The 21,501-nt window shown below is 38.6% G+C and overlaps 1 protein-coding gene across 2 annotated transcripts in view; it reads right to left on the minus strand.

Annotated features, from left to right (window-relative positions):
• The window catches only part of LOC140237758 (arf-GAP with GTPase, ANK repeat and PH domain-containing protein 1-like), a 180,593-nt gene that overhangs the window by 42,258 nt on the left and 116,834 nt on the right, over positions 1 to 21,501 (minus strand). For both annotated transcript variants that reach the window (XM_072317691.1, XM_072317690.1), the window contains exons 2-4: positions 15,533 to 15,591; positions 10,492 to 10,579; positions 5,967 to 6,194 (exon numbers count right to left, since the gene is read on the minus strand). In XM_072317691.1, the coding sequence (XP_072173792.1) occupies positions 5,967 to 6,194; positions 10,492 to 10,579; positions 15,533 to 15,591 (375 nt within the window). The remainder of the gene's footprint in view (positions 1 to 5,966; positions 6,195 to 10,491; positions 10,580 to 15,532; positions 15,592 to 21,501) is intronic.

Below are 21,501 nucleotides of genomic sequence, written 5' to 3' on the forward strand. Positions count from 1 at the left end.
CGTCACAATGTAGCGCAGACCGATGCAACATAACGTCAAACTGACAGATGACTGTCCATTTTCAGGATGCGGACAGTCGGGAGCTTTTGTCTACTCTATTTATAAGGCCGTACAATGCCAACAAAGGATTTTCTTTCCCCCAGATACAACTGATATGATAATTCTAAGAAAGCACTGTTAAGTGCTAAAATATACAAAATATAGTTTTCCTTTTCATGCTTAGCTCCAACTTTCCCCTCCCCTCCCCCTCCCCCTGAATAAAAAAAGAAAAAAATGGTGCACGGACCAAACCTTGAGAAAAATAACCATTCTTCATTTCTTTTGGCTTGATAAGACATATTTCTGAGAAACTGGCGTCATAATGTTAGAAGATCTGAATTTCAATATCTAGGCTCTCCTTCAATATTCATTTCTACCCGTTTATAAAATGCCAAGGTACGAGATCCTACATAGCCTGAAAACAAGCAAATCCCTTGCAAAACACAATATTACGTAATAATTTTATCGGATCATAAATTCATAATGCAGGCTAATATATAAAGTGATGTGATAGAGAGTGATAAGATATCAAGGCTGCTCACTGAAATCATACCGACAATCAAATTTTATTAGTACCGCCACCTTCAACGATGTGACGTAATGTATAGGCATACTCCCCCACCCCCCATGCTGCCTCGATCCTGGTTTTATGAGACAGGTCACACCAACGTCTTGATTACTGAGTCCCTACTGTATCCCGGGGCAGCGACAAGCAAGCAAAGAAGTGGGCTAAGCTATGCATATGGCACAGATGGGGACGTCAGCCAAATATTTTCAGACAGGCTGCACAATCTTCTATTTCACTTTCTGTTGACGAGAAAAATCCTTGACTGTTTTCACACGGGTAGAGAAACATAATTGCATTGCTGAATTACAATTACAATTACGATTACAGTTGAACCTCTATCATCTGGCCTCCCTTTATCCGGATCTCTCTATTATACGGACGCAATCTCGCCGTGATTTTATTTTTTTGTATTATAATTACGGGAGGAAAGGGGGATTCCCAGCTCCATGAGAACTCCTACACAAACACACATGAATTACATATACTTGATACATTTCTTAATAATTATTTAGGTAAATCATCCCAAGAATTTACAAAAGAAAATGATTTCATTCTTGCAAACACAAACCTCTATTTTGGGGTCTGTTACTGAGTGTAACAATGAAAAGGTTGCAGTATACACATTACTACATGTGGTACTACAATGGGCTACATCAGTACATGTGTATGTATATGTACACGTATAAAGCATTGAGTCTCCCATATCCGGCCAAATCCCTTATCCGGATGAGCCCCGGTCCCGACTTGTCCGGATACGAGAGGTTCAACTGTACTTTACAGTTAGCATTATCATCTATACACACTACCAAGGAAGGCTGTGCAGATTCTGCGGGTTCAACCAGTTGGGGACGGGCTGATTTTGCTATAACAAGCATATTCCATAGACACTTGCCCGAGTATTCTTGGGACTAATCTTCAATGAGTTAAATTTTGGAGCTAGGAGAGGAGGTGTAGCTTCTTTCAGAGTTCCAATTCTTCACTCTTGAGTGCTAAATAGGGCAGTTTTTCTGCCAAAGTGGTAGAGAGGTTACTGTAAGCTCACCCCACAAAACACCATAGGATGTCAATCTGCAAACACGACTGTTTCGTTCTATAATTCTGGAGAATGTCCACTGAAAAACACCTCAAGATCATCATTTGAATGACAATTTGAATTATGATTAAAATGACCCTCTCATATGCCAATCTGCCAATATGCCAATATGCCAATATTCACATCAGCCCGATAAAAATCCAAGCTCGAAATATTTTTCACGATTGCGAATTAGAGCGCTATTTCATTTCTTATTCACATCAGCCCGAAGAGAATTAGTCCGCATTTTTTCAAGCTAATTCGACAGCTGAGTATGTGCAAACAGCATCAGTAATGTGTGTGCCCTCTCAAAAATTCCTCATGATTTGTGTGCAGTTTGCCTCGATCGATCGGGTCACACACGCTAGGTATGATGGGATTCATCGCGCTAATTTCTCGAGTCATTTTCACATTATCAAATAGCGCGCTACTATCCCGCTATTTCAGAAATTTCCCGAGTTGGAGTCGAGAAATTTTCTCAATCAGAGCGATACAATTAGCGGGCTAATGTGTCTTCACATTATCAAATAACGCGCTATTTCGCTGTCTGGTAAATTTCTCAAGTCAGAAAATAGCGCGCTATTTCGAAATATCGGGCTGATGTGAAAACGCCTATTGTGTCATTTGAATTATGATTCTAGTGATGCATCACCAGAATCTGAATTTGAATCACCCACTCTAGGTATGTGTGAAAACAACCCTTGTCTACCCGCACTCTGGTTCTGTCTAGGTCACCAATAGAAAAGATTCAGGTTACCCCCATTATCTTGGTACACAATGACAAATTTCCTGCTCATTTGTTAATTGCCTAATGATATCTTCTCTGTGTGTTTTCATACTTCTCATATATAGTCAGTCAAAGGAAAGGGTATAGAGCAGTATATCAAAATGAACTTGATAAGCTGATGCTCTGATGAGGCAAAGAAACTAACAGTGTCTGTAAAAGCATGTAATGGAATGTTGCAAAAAAAACAAAAAATAAAACAAAACCCTGACACTAGACCAAGACAAAAGTGATACATTCATATACGTACAAAGTTCAAAGTAGTTGGTAATAACAAAATATTAATCACTTTCCAAATACACAAATCAAAAGATTTCTTTTTTCTTTTCTGAGGGGAAACAAGTTAATACAACTACTCCCATGTACACTGAAAATAACCCCCCCCCCCACACACACATGTATTTTCCCTGTCCCTTTAGAGTGATTGAATTGCAGTTAGTATAAGCAAAGAGTAGCTCCATGGTATGAGCAATCACAATTTTAAGGTCATCCACTAGGAAAAGGGATGCCCCTTTTAATTACCTCAGAGAAGCTGTTGCTCAAAAGTGGGGAGGGGTCTTAGTAGAAAACAGGATGTATTTCCTTTTTGCCTTTAAACACCCCCCCCCCCCTCCTATTTTAGATACAAACACATTTCTCTCAACAGGCATGCTGGTTTTCACACACTTTATCAAAGTTTTAAAAGGTGATGAGAGCTTGAGAATACCTTGAGTAGTCAGAGAATGTTTAGTTTTTCCATAGAATATACTTACTTCTCACTGGTGCTAGACAAATAAACATTTGCACTGAAATTAGACATAATGTCATTCTAGCATCAAAACTATCCTCTGCTGGATTTCTACGTATCAGTGTAGAGGGATGGCAGAATAGATCACTACCCACCTTAAAGGGAATGCAAACCCAAAGAGCAATATGGATTGAGTGAAAGCAGCAACATTAGTAGAACACATCAGTGAAAGTTTGAGAAAAATCGGACAATCGATGCAAAAGTTATGCATTTTTAAAGTTTTGGTGTTGGAACCGCTGGATGAGGAGACTACTAGAGGTTATGACGTATGAGTGGACAACAATACAAAGAAAACATAAAGGAAATTCAACAAAAATTCACTTTTCTCGCATTATGAAAGAGCACTTGACTAACCGTTTTCAGAAAGCAGGGGGAATAATTGCTGCCCTTAACATATGTCAGTATCAAGTGGATGGAATTTATAATTTTCATGAAAAATGAATTTTTGTGGAATTTTCTTTACATTTTCTTTATATTGTTGTATACTCATACGTCATAACCTCTAGTAGTCTCCTCATCCAGTGGTTCCATCACCAAACCTTTAAAAATTGATAACTTTTGCATTGATTGTCTGATTTTCTTCAAACTTTCACTGATGTGTTCTACTAATGTTGCTGCTTTCACTCAATCCACATTGCTCTTTGGGTTTGCGTTCCCTTTAATTTGTAAGTCATACAAAGACAAAGATGGGCCAGACATATGTCACTTGAAGTTTAAACTTGGCTGTATCTGTGTTGTCATTGGGTTATAAGGATCAAGCACCACCTTAAACGACTTCCTTCCTTTTCTCCTTGTAATTAACGACCAATTAATTCAAACGAGCACCCTCGAACCTTGCAAAGGTTAGTTCGAGATCTCTTTTCCTGCTTTCTAGAAACTGAAAACAGTGACAACACAGCTCCGACATATCCTACGAACCTTTGAAACAGCTAACAGCATGGTTCAAGGTCGTACCTCCATCTTGCAAACATCACAAAATTTTAGTGGTCGAAGAATAATGTCTCCAAAAATTGTGAATAAAATGTTATGGTACTGTAAAAGTGGAAATGTTCGCGGTGTTGAAATTTTCGCGCATTTCGCGCAACCAGAAACTAGCGCGAAAATAAGAACACGCAAATATTTTTGCTTGCCATACGTTCCTGTGCGTGATGTCTTGATTCCGCGGAATTAAAAACACGCGAAACTCTTCTGACCCGGCCTAGCGCGAAAAATTAGTCGCGCGAAAATATCCACTTTTACAGTAATACACATCAGGATTCCCCCCCCCCCAAAAAAAAAAAAGAAACAAAGAAACAAAGAAAAATTAATTTTCATGTTTGCTAACGAGACACACAAATTTTTAACGGCTAACATAAATGTCAAAGCTACATTTTTTTTTTTCAACCTCAAGGATACCCTTAGCTGACTCATCAGACTCATGCATGTATTGCTGATAAGCCGTGACATATGGCCAATGCTTGGAAAAACGTGAATCAATACTCTATAAATAGCCTCACTGGAGACATATATGAAAGAGGCTCAATAAACACAGAAAAACGGCAAGATGGGAACATTTGAGAGAATTTGGATACATGTGACTCTCTCAATCTCCACACATCAGCAAGCTGGTTTTGATTGTGTCTTTTGTTATCATAGTAACCTTTAAAATCGCCTATTGAACCAAACATAATGGATTAAAAAGGCTATGACAATAACATAATTAAAAAAACAAAAAACACTGGATGAGATCTTATGTGCGACCAAATTCCAATACACTTTCAGTTATGTGCATCATTAACATGTATGGTTAAAGAAGTACACAAGTATGATGCACTGTTGATCTCTATGGCTTATTCCACCTCGCTTATGAAACTTCATACACAGTACAAGAGTGCATCACAATGTATCTATTAATTTTTTTTTGGAAACATTAAGCCAGATCATAACCCCCCCCCCAAAAAAAAAAACAACAAACAAACAAACAAAAAAACAACAAACAACAAATCATCAAGATCATGTACTGAGTCACGGGTTTAGAGAGAAGGACCAAGTCAGTAACAGAGAGAGGGTTTAAGAATAGTGTTGACATTGGAGAAAAAGACACAGGTTATCAATGTTCTTGTCACTTTTTTTTTTCTTTTTCACTTTTCTACAATGACCACTAATTATTAGTAAATTTAGTGATTTTCTGTGATTGTGAAGCAATGAAACATATAATTATTAAAGAAAAATATCATGCAGAGCTTCATTTCTCATTCATTCTAGGAATTCTAGGGTTTTTCTCATAAAAAAAAAAAAAAAAAATCATCACATGAACACTTACAAAGTTTCATACAACATGATGGTATTGTCCTCATCACTCCAAAGAGTTTCTGAAAAAGAAGTTTCTGAAAGAACAGCACATGCCTAGTTCAGATGTTCAATATATACAATTGTATGCACTAAAAAAAGAGTGGGTGTGGATGTCGTGTGAATTACTTCAAAATTTTGCTGCTGTGTACATTCTCATTCCAAAACATGCACTCTTGACTTCATGAGTTTTTGTGAAAATTTTCCTGTCGAATCTGGTAAAGTTGCTTGGCAACCTTCCCCCTAACTTTGCAAGATTTCGAGCCAAACGAGAATAGCTCTATGACGGCAGCCCTAAACGTAAAACCAGTGACTGCCACCATCCTACCATACTTCCTTTTGCTCTGCTCCCTGCCCACCCCACAAGGCATCATCTTCTACAACTCACCTTGCGTGCCGACGAGGATCATGGGAAGGTCGGCCGTGTTGCGGTAGTGCGCGATCTTGGCGTAGAAGTTGTAGAGCATGTTGAAGCTCATCTCGTCCTCCACGCTGAAGACCAGGATGACAGCATCCACCCAGGAGCAGAACTGGAGTTCAGGCGGGCCGCCCTCATCCCGGATGAGAAGCAGGTAGCTCCTGTCGTCCACGGCGATTTCTTTCTTAAATCTCCCTCCTGGTGGTCAGAGATATGCCATACATGTGAAAATGATCACAATACACATTAAATATCCAATATTTGCCACGAGCAGACTACTGTAAAAGTGGAAATTTTCGCGATACTGAAATTTTCCCATATTTCGCGAAACCAGCATCTAGCACTAAAGATAAAAGCATGCGAATATTTTTGCTTGCCAAATGTTCCAGTAGTTAATGTCTTTGATTCCACGGAATTAAAATCATGTGAAACTCATCTTAAAAATACTCAAAAATACTCATCTCAAAATACACCTTCCTTTGTTTTCTCAAATACAAGATTCATTCTTCTTTCACAATGAGAGCATAAATGTTTACTTTAATATATCCATCATCAAACATCTGATATTGCAGTGTGCAAATTATATACTTTATCTTTCTCATTTCATACACATTGACAACAACTCACTATGATGTCCTCAAAAACATTTCAATTCCCTCTTTTCAATAGAGGTGGGCTATAGAGGGTTACATTTTCAGAACATGCTCATCACACTTTAGTTTGATGACTTTGTGCCTACTGACACCATTTTTGAAAAAAAGAACGAAAAAAATGCGAAATCCAGGGTGCCCCGGCAGAAATCGTTAAAAATCCAAGATGGCCGCCGTATCGGCTTAAAAAAGACATTTTTGGCTATAACTCGGCTATTTTTTGGTCAATGGTGATGGTTTTGGTGTCTAACCCCATGTTTTGGGGGTCAAGGAAGTGGATTATAATGATAATTTTGGTGTAAAACCTAATCTTCCACATGATACTGACCTTTTTCCCATATTTAGGGTTAAATTTTCCTTATCATTTACCCCCACCCCACCTGCCATTTTTTGCACTTTTTTTCTGTATTTTTTTAAAGTCATGGTATCTACCATACTCTTAATAACAAGTTCTAGCTATCAGTCTGGTGTTTTCTACTGACGATACAACAAGAAATATAACTTACGTTATATGATGTGTCATGCAGATACCGGTATGTGGCTGGTGCATTCAGGATGCATGGTAACTGTGCAACCAGTGCTAATACTGTATCTGCTTCATAGTGCCCATTGACATTTGGTCATTAGACCTTCAACAATAGTCAAAGTGTACAATTCTACTGTACAAATGTAAGTGTACAATTTTGTAAAATGACTGGAATAAGCCTTCTATATGCCAATTGTCCAGCACAAAGCCACAGATACTTGACTGAATGATGTACATTGTGTCTGCCGTCTTGCCTAAAAAACACATTTTTACTATTATTCAGTCAGCTTTTTCATCTTTTAGCCTAGTTTTGGTGTTTCACCATCACCACTTGGTCCCTTATTTCTCATGCCTGCTTTTCCCTACCATGTACGGTATATTGCTGTACATTTATAAAGCAAGAATCCTCACGTTTCATGGGAAATTTGTGATTATCCAACCAGTTCTATGACAAACAAATGTTATGACAATGTTCCTCACATAGCATCATAACGGTAAAGTCACCATCTCACTCTCTGTGACTGAAAGTGCCTAAAGCTGAGGTAATTAATGTCTTTTGACTTTATTAGTTATTTCCAGTTCTCTTTTCTAATTCCAAAATGTGGCCCAAGCACAACAAGCAGTTAGAGTATGTGCATCTAGGCTGTCTGTTACAGGAACATAAAACATGGGGAGGCCCATTAACAATGTTGACAAACTCAAGGAATGCCTGGATACCCAAGATCTCACCAAACTCAACTTATAGCTATTTTAAGTGGAGAGCTGTCATACCACAGACTCAGATCCCATTGAGATTATTGTATACCCACACGTGTATAAGGTCTCGATACCAAATCTCTGAGGTGAAAATGAAGGTGAACTTGACTCTTCTAGTGACTGGAGGGGAGTCTGATTAATCTCTCTGCCCCTGATTACCTACTGAAGATGACATTTTGAATGCATTAAATCGAAGTCAACCAACGGCTTCATACAACCAACTGCCCATACCAACCTTGAAGAAACTGTTGATAGTGAACTGGGCATCAATGATTCTGCATTGTGATATTGGATTACATACAAAGATGCACGAAACTGGTACCTTGGTATGTGTTGAGACCAAGAGCATGAGGCATATGGAATCGAGCACATGGAAAGAATGAAAGGGACAGATCAGCATCAGCACTAGTGATGCCCAAAGCAAGCTGATGTACAGACAGTAGTCTGCTGATGCAGATTCTTCCATGTATAATACATTGACTCGTGGGATGCATCATCCAGCTGAAACATTACCTTTTTGCTGGACAATATTGGCATATATCACAGAAGGCTTATTCAAGTCATTTTAAAATTCAATTTGTACACCTACAGTATAACTGTAGTATATAATTACATGTCAAATGACCAAATGTTAATTAGCACTACAAAGCAGATACCAACAGTATAAGCACTGGCTTCACAGTTACCATGCATCCTGAATGCACCAGCCACATATACCGGTATCTGCATGACACATACATGTAGCGTAAGTTATTTGTATATTTCTTGTTGTATAGTCAGTAGAAAACACAAGATTCATAGCTAGTACTTGCTTTTAAAAGTATGGTAGATAACATGACTTTAAAAAAATACAGAAAAAAGTGCAAAAAAATGGCGGGTGGGGTAGGGGTAAAGGACAAGGAAAATTTAACCCTAAATATGGGAAAAAGGTCAGTATCATGTGGAAGATTAGGTTTTACACCAAAATTATCATTATAATCCACTTCCTTGACCCCCAAAACATAGGGTTAGACACCAAAACCATCACAATAGATCAAAAAATAGCCAAGTTATAGCCAAAAATGTCTTTTTTAAGCCGAAACGGTGGCCATCTTGGATTTTTAATGATTTTGGCCGGGGCACCCTGGATTTCGCATTTTTTTTGTTCTTTTTTTCTAAAATGGTGTCAGTAGGCACAAAGTCATCAAACTAAGGTGTGATGAGCATGTTCTGAAAATGTGACCTAAAATTGACCCTCTATAGCCCACCTCTATTTTCAAGTAAATAGAATGTACTGCTCTATCAAATTTTGAGATGCTACCAAAAGGTTTCTCTTCCATTTATATGACTTTTCAGAAAAATAATTCATAATTTCTGATGACATGTAGAGAAATGCAATCTAAAATTCCCTTTAATCCATCTCCTTTTTGGATTCAGTCATGACTTAACCCACTGAGGATGGACTGATTTTGCTACAACACGCATTTCCAATAGACGCCTGCCAGAGTATACTTGGGACTCATCCTCAACGGGTTAAAACTCTTTAACCTCTGCTGCTGTCTTCTACCTCTACTCTTACCCTGCCAGCAAACAATATCCAATCAACAAAAGGTCACCATTAACACTCCAGCTTTATCATTAACGCAAGTTAGAGAGCACTACTTCAAATTGTAATGAATTTGTACTTGACAGCCAAGGAAAGCACTACAACATTAATCAGCCCTTTGCTTGCAAATGCATATTTTCCCCTCTGTAAAACAGGGGGGGGGGAATGACAAATCTACCAAAAATATTAATTCAAAAAATAAATTCATGGTTGAATTTTGACTTAGTACCTCAACATTTTTGGATGGACAGGTATACAACGATACACATTTTTATTTAAGATATTGTACTTCAAGTCAATATAAAGTTATTGCCTTAAACAGAAGTGGTCACACTTGGATAATAAACCTACGGATATTGATAGTTCAAAAGCTCATTGAAACGGGGCGGGGGGGGGGGGGCATTTCCATTATTAATACAGAGTGTGAGAGAATGACTTGAAGGGATGTTTGAACTGGAAGTCTATGAGGAGGATGCTTGCCACCAAAGTTTATTGACACACAGACCCCAGCCTCATGTGAAGAGACACGCCCTCCAACTATTATACACTTCAACCACCGAGGGCAGGAAAGAGTTTGTTCTGGTATGGTCATCTACTCAAGATGACCATACCAGACATTTACCCCATATCTGCTCGAGATGACCATTTCACGAGGAAGGAAACTCTCGTTCCAATCGCCTCTTTCGGAGTTGAAAATATAACTGTATTCACAATACAACTCATATCTATTTCCCTTTCTTGTTCTTGATGAGCTTGTTAATTTAGTAAACAAACTTTGCTATAATGTAAATAAATTCTTAGAAAATGAACTAAGCAGGATAAGGACATTTGAAATAAATTGTCAGATTTTCTTTTCAATTTCACTGAATGAATCTACACAATAAGGGAAGTCTCCCTTTTAACATTATGAAAAGGAGAGTTTGAAAGTGGGAATGGGCATGAGGACTTAACAAGACCCCCAAAAGACATTCAACTTACCTTCTGGAGACTCTTCCTGCATGTAGGATCCTGTGAGATACCGGTGTACGAGGGCTGACTTTCCACTCGTTAGACTACCAACCACGCCCTGTGTGACAAAGAGCAAATGAGGCAGGGAAACTGATTAACATCATTTGAGTCATTTGTTTATCTGTATGACTTCAGAAGAAAGATATTCCACGACACATTGGCAATGATAATTATGATGATGATGATGATGATGACGATGATGATGATGATGATGATGATGATGATGACGCTGACAATTTAACAATGATGATAATGATGAGGAGGACGAGAAGGTGGAGGAGATGGAAGAGGAAGGAAAAGACAAGAATAGCTACGATGGCAGAGGACGATGGTTATTTGATTGCAAATATCAACCACCATGATAGAATCAATACATCATAGCTACTATCTGAATGCTGCTGCAACTGAACACAGTTAAAACATTGTATGTTTTTAAAAACTATCTGATACAACTCCTCACCTCCCTGCCCATCTACTACACCCCAAAAATAAACAACATGAAAACAGAGCAAAGGAATAAAGAGACCAGCTACATGCCAAACTTATTACTTTATGAGGATGCTTCATTATTGGAGTCTCTCCCAAAACATGCTCTGAACAAAACATAATGCTGATCATTAAGCTGTTGAGGCTGAGCTGATTTTTCTGTAACACACATTTCCCACTGACACCTGCCAAAGTATGATCAGGACTAGTTGTCAACAGGTTAAAAACTTTCAACTCAGAAAAACATGTTATTTTATGCAGTATGGAAGTTCAAGTGTATGAATCACAGTATGCCTGCATTAAAAACAACCTGTTAAGAGCATGAATAGTGCTCTCATTCCACCCCCCCCCATATGCCTTATTAAAACACACCCACGTAGAGAGCAGGGGTAAAGAACTTGGTTTTCTCTGCACCCACGTCTTGTAGCCCGTGGCACTATTATGATTAGATTCACCGTCTTGATAAAATTCCCCACTTGGGGATTATGATACACCACCAATTGGGGAAGACTGGCTTGGGTTACCATCATCTACTGATCATATAACGCCAACAGAAATCTTTTTAAATAAAGCTGAAATCTCTCTGAACACTGAGACAGTGCACTGGACTGATGATGAGAGTTTACACCTTTATGCAGCTAATAAGTAACATAAAAAAAGAAAAAGACATGGATAACTTGAAGGAATAAAGTGGATTTTGATGTAAGAGGGTAGGTATGTGTTTTCCATTAAAAAATGAACAATTTCAGACTCGGTGGTTACCTGACCTGACACAGCATACAATTTTTCAAATAATTACTGTGGTCCACTGCTGATTTATACACCAGGATTAAAAGAGACTTCCAGATGATTTCAAACTTGCATTTGAGCACCTATGAACTAAAATTCAGGATACAGACTTTCAGAATTTACAGTGATTGGGATAGGGAATGAGAATGTTCTTGATATTCATAACAAATCACAACGAATAAGGATAATGACATAGCAGCTTCACAAAAACAAACAAACAAACAAACAAACATGATTCACTGCTCATGGAAGAAGAACCATACAGGTAAAGTTGTTAAGCAAGTGGTAATGTAATGGAGTTACACTACTACATTATTGGGATATGTGAGCCTGCTACTGTACGTCATTATCCTTGTTCAGTGTATTACATTTTTGTTTTTCAGAGTATTGGTTTTCTCTGCTCAAGGATCACAATAAATTCCACAAACATACACATGGTACTATCGATATATGTCCTACATGATGTGAAATCATATATCGTCTGGAATGTCTTTTTAAATTACACTGTCAATTATTCACTGAGGGATTATACTCAGCTGCAAGACAAGGAAACTTACATTCTTTCTCTTATTAAAACAAGCAAGCAAACAAGCAAACAAACAAACAAACAAACAAACAAACAAACAAACAAACAAACCAGTTTTGAGTTACAGACAAGAAATATTGTTATTTCATTGCATAACAAGAAGAAGCAATACAAAGCAAAAGCTACAACTTCTGCTGATTTGACAACCTTTTTTTTGTGACAACAAAAATACTTAACACATAATGATAAACACTTACCCACAAATAACACTGAACACAAACAGTGTTAAGTACCGTACATAAAACACGCCTCCACAAGTGCATGCGCTTACACCATCATTTAATACACTTTAACAAGAAATCCTCTCGACTTCATGTGACCTTGTTCCCCTCTCTCGTCAGCCTGATTTTGTCTTCAAACGAAGCGTTCACATCCTACTTGATCATCATCCTCCCCATAGAGGGTGAGAGAGGAGGAAATGGAGGATGATGATGAAGAGGATGAAGAGGAGGAGGAGGAAGAGGATGATGATGATGAGGAAGAGGATGAGGAGGAGGAGGAGCAGAGGTGGAAGAGGAAAAGGAAGAGAATGAAGAGGAAGATGAGGAGATGAAGGAGGAGGAAGAAGAGATAGAAGAGGGGGAGGAGGAAGAGGAGGAGGAAGAGGAGGAGGAAGAGGAGGAGGAAGAAGACGAGGAAGATGAAGAGGAGGAGGAGGACGAAGAAGAAGAAGAGGAGGAGAAAGCGGACAAGGATGAAGAAGTAAAAAAGTGAGACTAGGAGAGTGCATATAACTGTTTGTGTGTGTGTGTGTGTGTCTTGCATATATTTCGTTATAACTGTATTGTAATGCTCATATCTTTATACATGTTGTACAATTTGTTCAACTTCAGACCACTAAATAGTGTATGTGTGTGAATATACATATGGTGTGTGTGTGTGTGTGTGTGTGTGTGTGTGTGTGTGTGTGTGTGTGTGTGTGTGTGCAAAAGATGAAAGGAAACTGAGAACACAGAAAATAAAGACAATTTTTGTGGGAATGTGAGAGAGACAAAAAGACACACAAATGGAGGTACAGGGAAAGAAAGAGAGAAGAAGAAAGAGAATGGGGGGGGGGGAGGGGTTGAATATAAGAGCACTGCTAGTTCAATACAAACCCGGTTGTTGGATAAGATATAGCCCACATCTCCATCCCCCCTGCCTGAGAGGGGCCCCCCTTTTCAATCTAAAAAACTAAAACTGATGGGCTGGGAGAATTTATTGATGTAGCATGCCCATCTCAATATCGCCATCTCCCAAACTTGATTGCAGGAATTGATTCGACACTGTTGGTGCCACTTCCTTCCCACGTCCCCATTCCTTCATTTTCATCTCAGCAACGTCGCGCTGCGAACATTTGACGATGCCTAAGCGAGATGGGCCTCATGCAGTTTGGGGACACATAACTATGAATCAGTGTTGTTCTCTTTTTGACTGCACAGTATCACTCTATGTTCAAATTAATACTCTATGTCGGTTGAAATCATTTTATTTGACTCATTTGCTGATTTTCTTCTGTGGTTGCATGAAAACTATTTGGATTTGTGGTAAGGAAATATTCTTCTTTAACAGGTGTTACAAAAAAAAAAAGAAAGAGTTTTTTTTTCCCCTAATATACTCATGAATGCAACATTTTGATAAGTGAATTTGGGGATTTTTATTCATCATTAATCCATCCATCCATCCATCTATCTTTCTATCTATCTATCTATTATGTATGTATGTATGTATGTATGTATGTATGTATCTATCTATCTATCAATCTATCTATCTATCTATCTATCTATCTTTCTATCAATCAATCTACTAATTCCTTTTATATATCCTTTGTAAGCTTTGCAGAAGTGTATGCTGGTTGAGGTGACATGTACAGGAATTATCGGATGAGTTGTTATCATGGCAGTAATCATTCTACAAAATGGAGATAACTGCAACCGCAGTTGCAACCACAATACAACGGATGCCAAAGCCTCGAGGCCAATGCAAATGAAAGTTGTGATTTGCCACGAATATCCAACGACCGACTAACATACCCTCCACATCATCTACTCTCCTTGTTGAATTGCTTAAAAGAAAAGAGAAAAAGCCCTCACGTCTCCATCTCATTAATGTACTATCATCCAACATTTCCCCCTCCCCTCCTCCCCATCTCCCTCCCTCCCCCCCCCCCACGTTTTTTTTTATTTGTTTGTCTACCCGCAGACCACTGGCCTCCTCTGACCAGACTTACACGCATGCGAGACGTGACGCAAGTGGCCAAGGGTCTGGCTGGCTGCAACGGATAGTAATAGGATTATGGATGACCACAAGGTCAGGTTTAATCTCGCAAGCGAGGCAGAAAAAACTGGGGCAGGGGTACGAGCTGCTCGGAAAATGCAAACTCCTTTTCACTAGGCTCAGAGATGCCACCAGGGCAGAGTTTGCTCCAAAATGTAAGATGTCTTGTGTTATTTGCATTTTTTTCCTCCTTTTCCAAGGTTTTTCGAGAGCGGGGTTGCCATAACAACTGTCTTCCATCTCTTTCTCTTTGAAGCATGAAGCACGATCACATCGAGCACATCGCCCTTTGCCATGCATCTACAGGAACTGTGTGTATTTCTGTGGCTTAATTCCTGTCCTGATATTACATTGTGGCTACTATAAAAGCAAGATGCCAAAACAACTGCCATCAAAATATTCATGGATCACATCTGACATGAAGGCAGCAGATATGGCTTTATAGACGGTATGATATGAGGACCATGATTACAGGAGATTGAAGCAAAATGAAATACTGCAAATGCTGATATTTTTGCACACAGATATTTTCACATATAGCAGCTGGTTGAAGATTTTCGGGACTTGTTAGTTTCTCACTGTGTGAAACATGACAATTGTGACAACAACAACAAAACATTAAAAATGTTCAGAAAAAAAGAGTGACTTCTCAAAAAAAATGTTTTGTGAAACATTGCTTAAAATGAGATCAAATCTATCAGAAAAAATGAAGTAATGGTACTGGTAGACATTTGATGCTGCATCTCAAGCGTGCTGGCCTCGGACAGTACAGGCAGGGTAAATTTTTGTTTTCATTCTTGTCCATATTTTCCAAATCACTAAGTTTACAAAAATACGAACGCAGTGAAAACATCAGCATTTACAATATGTGAACATAAGAATGATAACACCTACCAGTTTCAGCTCGGGTACTGTCCTACTCAGCGTCCATTCTTGGCTATTTACAAAGGAATCTGCAGAGGAAATATAAAAGTAAAAATCAGTGATTAAACATCTGATCACTGCAAGAAAGTCACATTGTGACATAAGAGAAAGACAAATCATAAAAAGTGGCTCACAGAAAGACTGCTAATCATCACATAAAAATGTGGACTCAGAAATAGATTTATATTTCATTTTTATGTCATTTCAATGAACACGTTATCTACATAAGATGTGGAAGTGTTGACAGAAATATTCACATTTCATCTGAAGGTACTATACATACAGAGACATAGTGAGAGTTGCACAGACTAGATATCACAAGGTCCACTCCATTCACTGATATAAATCATATTAATGCATGCTAGTTTAAGGTTATAACCATATTAAACACATCAGAAAAAACAGCTATAAATATACAGACACACATTATCTGACAATTGTCTTTGCATAATTGGGAACATTACCCCATACATCAGAATCAATTGCAGTGATCTAACTCGTGCCATTCTCATTCTGCGCATCCCACTGATTGATATAACAAGTCTTGGGAACCAAATCAATTTCATTTAATGACTCTCGCGACATTTATTGCAACATGACATTTAGGGGGATGGGTACGGCTGCACCGTCTGGACAGCAGACGCGGGCCTGATATTGCTTCGGGGAGGGCGGATTGACTTTTCTCCCACTCGCCCTTTAGTTTGAAATCCGTGCTTTCATTATCATGGACTATTTTATTTCTCTCCCTCTCTCTTTCTCTCTTAGCCTATCTCTCTGTCTTTATCTTCCTCCATCTCTTTTTTTTTTCTGTCTCTCTATCTCTCTCAATTCTTCTCTCACATTGTCAGAGTCCAGTAGGAAGACATACACAATACATGGACGACAGACACAGACATGCTCAATTTTGCATAGAGGAAGCAGCCTGTCTGCAAATACAGAATCAGATGGTTATGCTGTGTGTGGTTACAAGGAAAGAAAGCATTCACTCTGTGTACAGTAAAAAGAAATAGCAGCCAAGACTTGAGACTGCACTGTACACCACATAATTCCTGTGCTGGGTACTATTCACCAATTTAACAACACATGAAAATATCAACTCTGATCCCGTCATGAATTGCCACATGCACACAGATATTTTTATTCATTACTATACTCCACAATCATGAATGTACTGTGTATCTACTCCCAAAATTGTTGGGAAGTCCAAATTCTAAAAACAACCAATTTTTGACGAAAGCACAAAATTTAATGTCTGTGTTCTCTACATCAGTTAACATAGTCAATGAACAGACAAATCATTATTATAAAATATGTTTAAACGCTATACCAGGCAATGCTTTAACATTGTCAATGCACCAGTGACACAGGCAGCAATGGACAAGCAGACAAAGTCAAATTTTGGCTTTCGTCCACACACACAAAAAAAAAGATCTCCCCTCATTTAAATTGCCTGAAAGCATGTAACATGTGAAGTGTTGAGAGAGTGGCATCGCACTTTTTGGCTACACATTGGTGGAGAACGTATTTGAGGAGCACTCAGAGTGAAAATGGTTAGAATTGCTAATGGATACATTTTCTCGGATGATATGCGAAGAGGGACTCGCTTGGAGAGTGTGTTGAAACGAGATGAGGTTACCTTGTCAAAGTCAGGGGCCTTTTTTTTTTTTTTTTTTTTTTTGGTGGTGGCGGTTTTCCGCTCGCCCATGGGTTGGCAGAAAATGAATGTTGGGCACATTCATTCACTGCCGAGTGTGATATTTCAGCACCTATGTCTCTCGCAGGACCAAAAGCGACGAGGAGAATCCTCAATGGTGTTTCATTCTCCCCCCCCCCCCCCCCCATCATCCTTTCAAAGCTCAAGTTGGCATGGTGATAGCCTAATATTCTCCTCTCTGGCATTTTGAACACTCTCTTCTTTGTTCTAAATCTTTTGAACCTCTCATTGTTACAGTTGATTGGAATGAAAGTAAGATCGGACCACGACGAAAAGAGACGAGTAGGAACGCTCCTAAACGTGAGTGATGGATCCACGAAAGATGAACAGATATCTTCCTCTGTGTATTAATGACAGAGATACAGAGAGAAGCCAAATACAGCACAAATTGTCTGCATTCACCTCAAGAAAGCGTGATGAATACGCAAGACTGTCAGACTTAATTTAGAGCATATACCCCAAGCCCTCGAAAGACATCAAATGCAGGGGTGAAACTAATTTGTCTTTCAACACAATGACGAGAGCCCGGTAGGAAACGAGGATTGAGAATAAAGTGGCATTGTATTTTTCATATTTTTTCACTATATTTGGTAATGGTACATGTATGACTCATCATGTTTTTCCTAGATACGAAGGACAAAGCGGGTATTTGTGCTTACATTGCACTCATGTGTGAGTGTTAGTCTTTGTGCATCTGTGTGTATACTTGTCTTTGTTTGAGAGTGAATGTGTGAAGTCTGGATGTGTATCTGTGTCTTTGAGTGTGTGTGTTAGTGTACAGGGTTATAGATGTGTCTTGTGTGTGTGTGTGTGTGTGTGTGTGTGTGTGTACTTGTCTCTGGGTGTGAAGACCTCATGTCAAGATTATAAATTTTCAGGAAAGCCAAAACACTTTTTTTTCCACAAAATAACACCAATTTTGACACCAAATAATGCAGAAATTTTATTTTCAATTACATTACTAATTTTCTTTTTTTCCCTTAAAACTCAAATCACTATTTTAGATATATATTCAAACGTGAGTTTAGGAGGGTTTCTTATATATTTCAAGTAAGATGCAAGATCTTGTCACTCCAATGATGGTATGTTTTGTGTGCGTGAGTGCGTGTGTGTGTGTGTGTGTGTGTCTGTCTGTATGAACAATACTGATTCATCTCTCCTAAATCTCTCCTGTCAGGCATATATGGGCCTATTCATCACACCCTTCATGATCTGATTTGTCTCTGGATTCAATCATGGACAGGCAGGCTTGAGGTACTGGAGGGTATCAAAGAAGCCATATAGAATATTGCAGTGGATGGAAACATACCCCACATGACAATAAACTTACCCCATGGTATGATATCCCTATCAACCTTCCTGATGGTAAATGCCATGCTTAATTCTATTAAAGCAATGTATTTCTTACTACTCAGTATGATTTGATGTGATAAAAGCATAGACTTGTGGATGAACAGCCTTTGGCTGAAGCAAGTGCCTGTGTGGAAATAATACAAATGAATGACTGACTGACTGACTGACTGACTGAAAGAATGAATGAATGAAAAACTATGAGATATTGCCACAGAGACCCCATCCCCCCCCCCCCCCCCATAATTAACTAAAGATAAAAATAACGAAACAAATCAGCGTAACTTCTGAATGGATAATGCCATGTGACAATAAAAAATATTGACTGACATTACTATACTGGCCTGTTCTATTGTTTTATCTGATCCTTGCAAATTGACACAAATAAACAAAGGATGTTTGTTATTGTTGTTTTAATGTTAGTTTATTGCTAATTACAAAGCTAACTTATTTCACATAATGCCAATGCATACGAACAGGCTAAAAAGAGAAGGCAGTAAAATTGACAAAAAAGACAATCTAACGCAAACAGTTCTGCTTGAGGAAAAAAAAAATTAATTGCCATTCATTGCTTGATAGTGATCACTATCAGAGTTTTGGAGATTATCAGAGCAGTCCCAGCTCACCAGCCTGAGAATTCTTATTTACATACTAATTTGGTATGGAAACACATTGTGAGTACTGCCTAGCAGTCTCAAGTGATTGAACTCAATTCCCGGAAGGTCCCAGGGCTGTGCTACTGGTACCATAATTCCATCCGCACAGTTCATAAATTGCGACCTCCTTCTCAGTAATACTGAAACTGAGAATGTCAACAGTTCTATATTTCAAAAAGCTGTGAGAATGCTGTTACCTCAAACTGAAGGAGATGAAAGCAATTGACAAAGCAACCCCAATGGCTTATTACATTCTTTAATGAGGTATAATAATATCATGTGATTCATATTCATTACAATACATCACATCACAAATCTGAAGAGAAAGTTCATGGTATAAATACTAAATTTTGAGAATCAGAACGATTATAAGGAATGCAAGGAAATAGTGAATTGGGGGCTATGCATTAGTACTGTGAAAAATTGCTTCCACAACTTGTGATGATAATAGATATAGGTCTAATAGCAGTATGACTAGTAAGGACTGTAATCACAATAATACAAAATAAGTCTCTTTTTTTTTTTTTACCTATGCTTTGCCCATCAAAGGAAGGATTTCTTTTATGGTTTGCCCTACCATTTTAATATTTCTTTCACCACAGCCTCACCAGGCAAGCACTTTCATGCCGGGGTTTAGGGAGACATCGTGGGTCAAACACTCCATCCATGAATATTTGCACCAAGCAGGTATTGAACCCAGGATATAATCCTTTAGATCCAAAGGCCTGTCCACCTTTACATGTGTCTTCACTTCATTTAAAAGACATTCCCTACTTCCTATCGCATTATGCAAAAAAAAAATGCACAATTTTACAAATTGACCTCAACCTCTTATTAGGACCACTGATGAATATAACACTATTACGCAATCATATGACAATTATGTTTCTTCTGAGATATCTGCGGAAATCACTTACCGATTTACTAATTTAAACACCCAAGTAGTAATTATGTGTATGTGATTTCTAGAATTCACTCATATGTCACTGTGTCTTTGCTGGTTCTCTACTCCCAATTGAAATAACGTTGTGGGCTAAATTTTTAACAGAAGAAGTAAAATTTGATGGCGTGCAGTTTACAGGAAGGATGAAAATATTTAGATTGACACCTGTAAAAACTCTTTTCTCATGCAACATTTTCCATTGAATCTCATTGACACTGCCATAATACTGGGTTAACTTTCATTACATTATTTTCCATCATCAAAATTGATTTTGTTTTGCTGCACTGATCTTCCTTGACAGCGTGGCTTCTACTGACTGTCATCCGTCATCATCCATACATGGCTGCAATTATTCTAGAATCTAATGGACTGTAAAGCTCACCGCCACACCTCATCATTGCTGTAAATAATCCAGACACGCTCAAAGCACCACTTTTCCCCCTCCTCCTCCATTTTTTCTCCTCCAAGTGTTGAGGTGAGTCACCAACTGGTAAACTGAGCTTGAATTCATTAAGGGATCACACCTTTTTTGCCATTTTTTTCCCTCCTTATCCCCTGGATACTGTGTGGGGGTAAGGCAAGTCAAACACACACACACACACACACACACACACACACACACACACACACACACACTTGCTATCCAAGTCCCCATTCTCTTATAAGTCTAGTCACTGGTTTCCATAGGAATTTGAGAAGGGAGCCCCGGAGGAAACGTGGAGAACCTAAAACCATCGGAGCCTCGCCATTCATGTTGCCACGATTTCCAGCCTCCTCTTGGCTTCCTATGACATCACCCATCCACCAAGAAGGAGGAAAAACCAGTCTTGGAAGAAGAAACTAAGAGACCCCACCCCATACTTTCCCCTAGGGTGATAAATGAGAAGAGCACAGACACAATCAAATATAGAAACAGACATGCAGGCATACACACACATGTCCCAGGTCTGCAATATTACAGCAAGCATGGACTGCTATGTGTATCAAAAACTTGACAGAGATGAAACAGTGAAAAAAAAGCATTCTCACCCCTCATATAAGTTTCTTTACATAGAGAATTCATATCCAGCATTCATTAATGCTCCACTAATTTTTTGCCTTCACCTGTATTGGCCTGCATGAGTGCAACTACAACTTTGCAATTGCAGAACAGTTGAATGATGATAGTCACATGATAATGTACAGGAGAAGCAGAAAGTCATCCCCTCATAAACTTTGTACCACAATAAAGAATTCTGATTCTTATAGGAATGGTATAGTATTGGTGGGGATGAGA

The sequence above is a fragment of the Diadema setosum genome, chromosome 14 (genome assembly GCF_964275005.1).
Source record: "Diadema setosum chromosome 14, eeDiaSeto1, whole genome shotgun sequence".
NCBI classification, from domain to species: domain Eukaryota; kingdom Metazoa; phylum Echinodermata; class Echinoidea; order Diadematoida; family Diadematidae; genus Diadema; species Diadema setosum.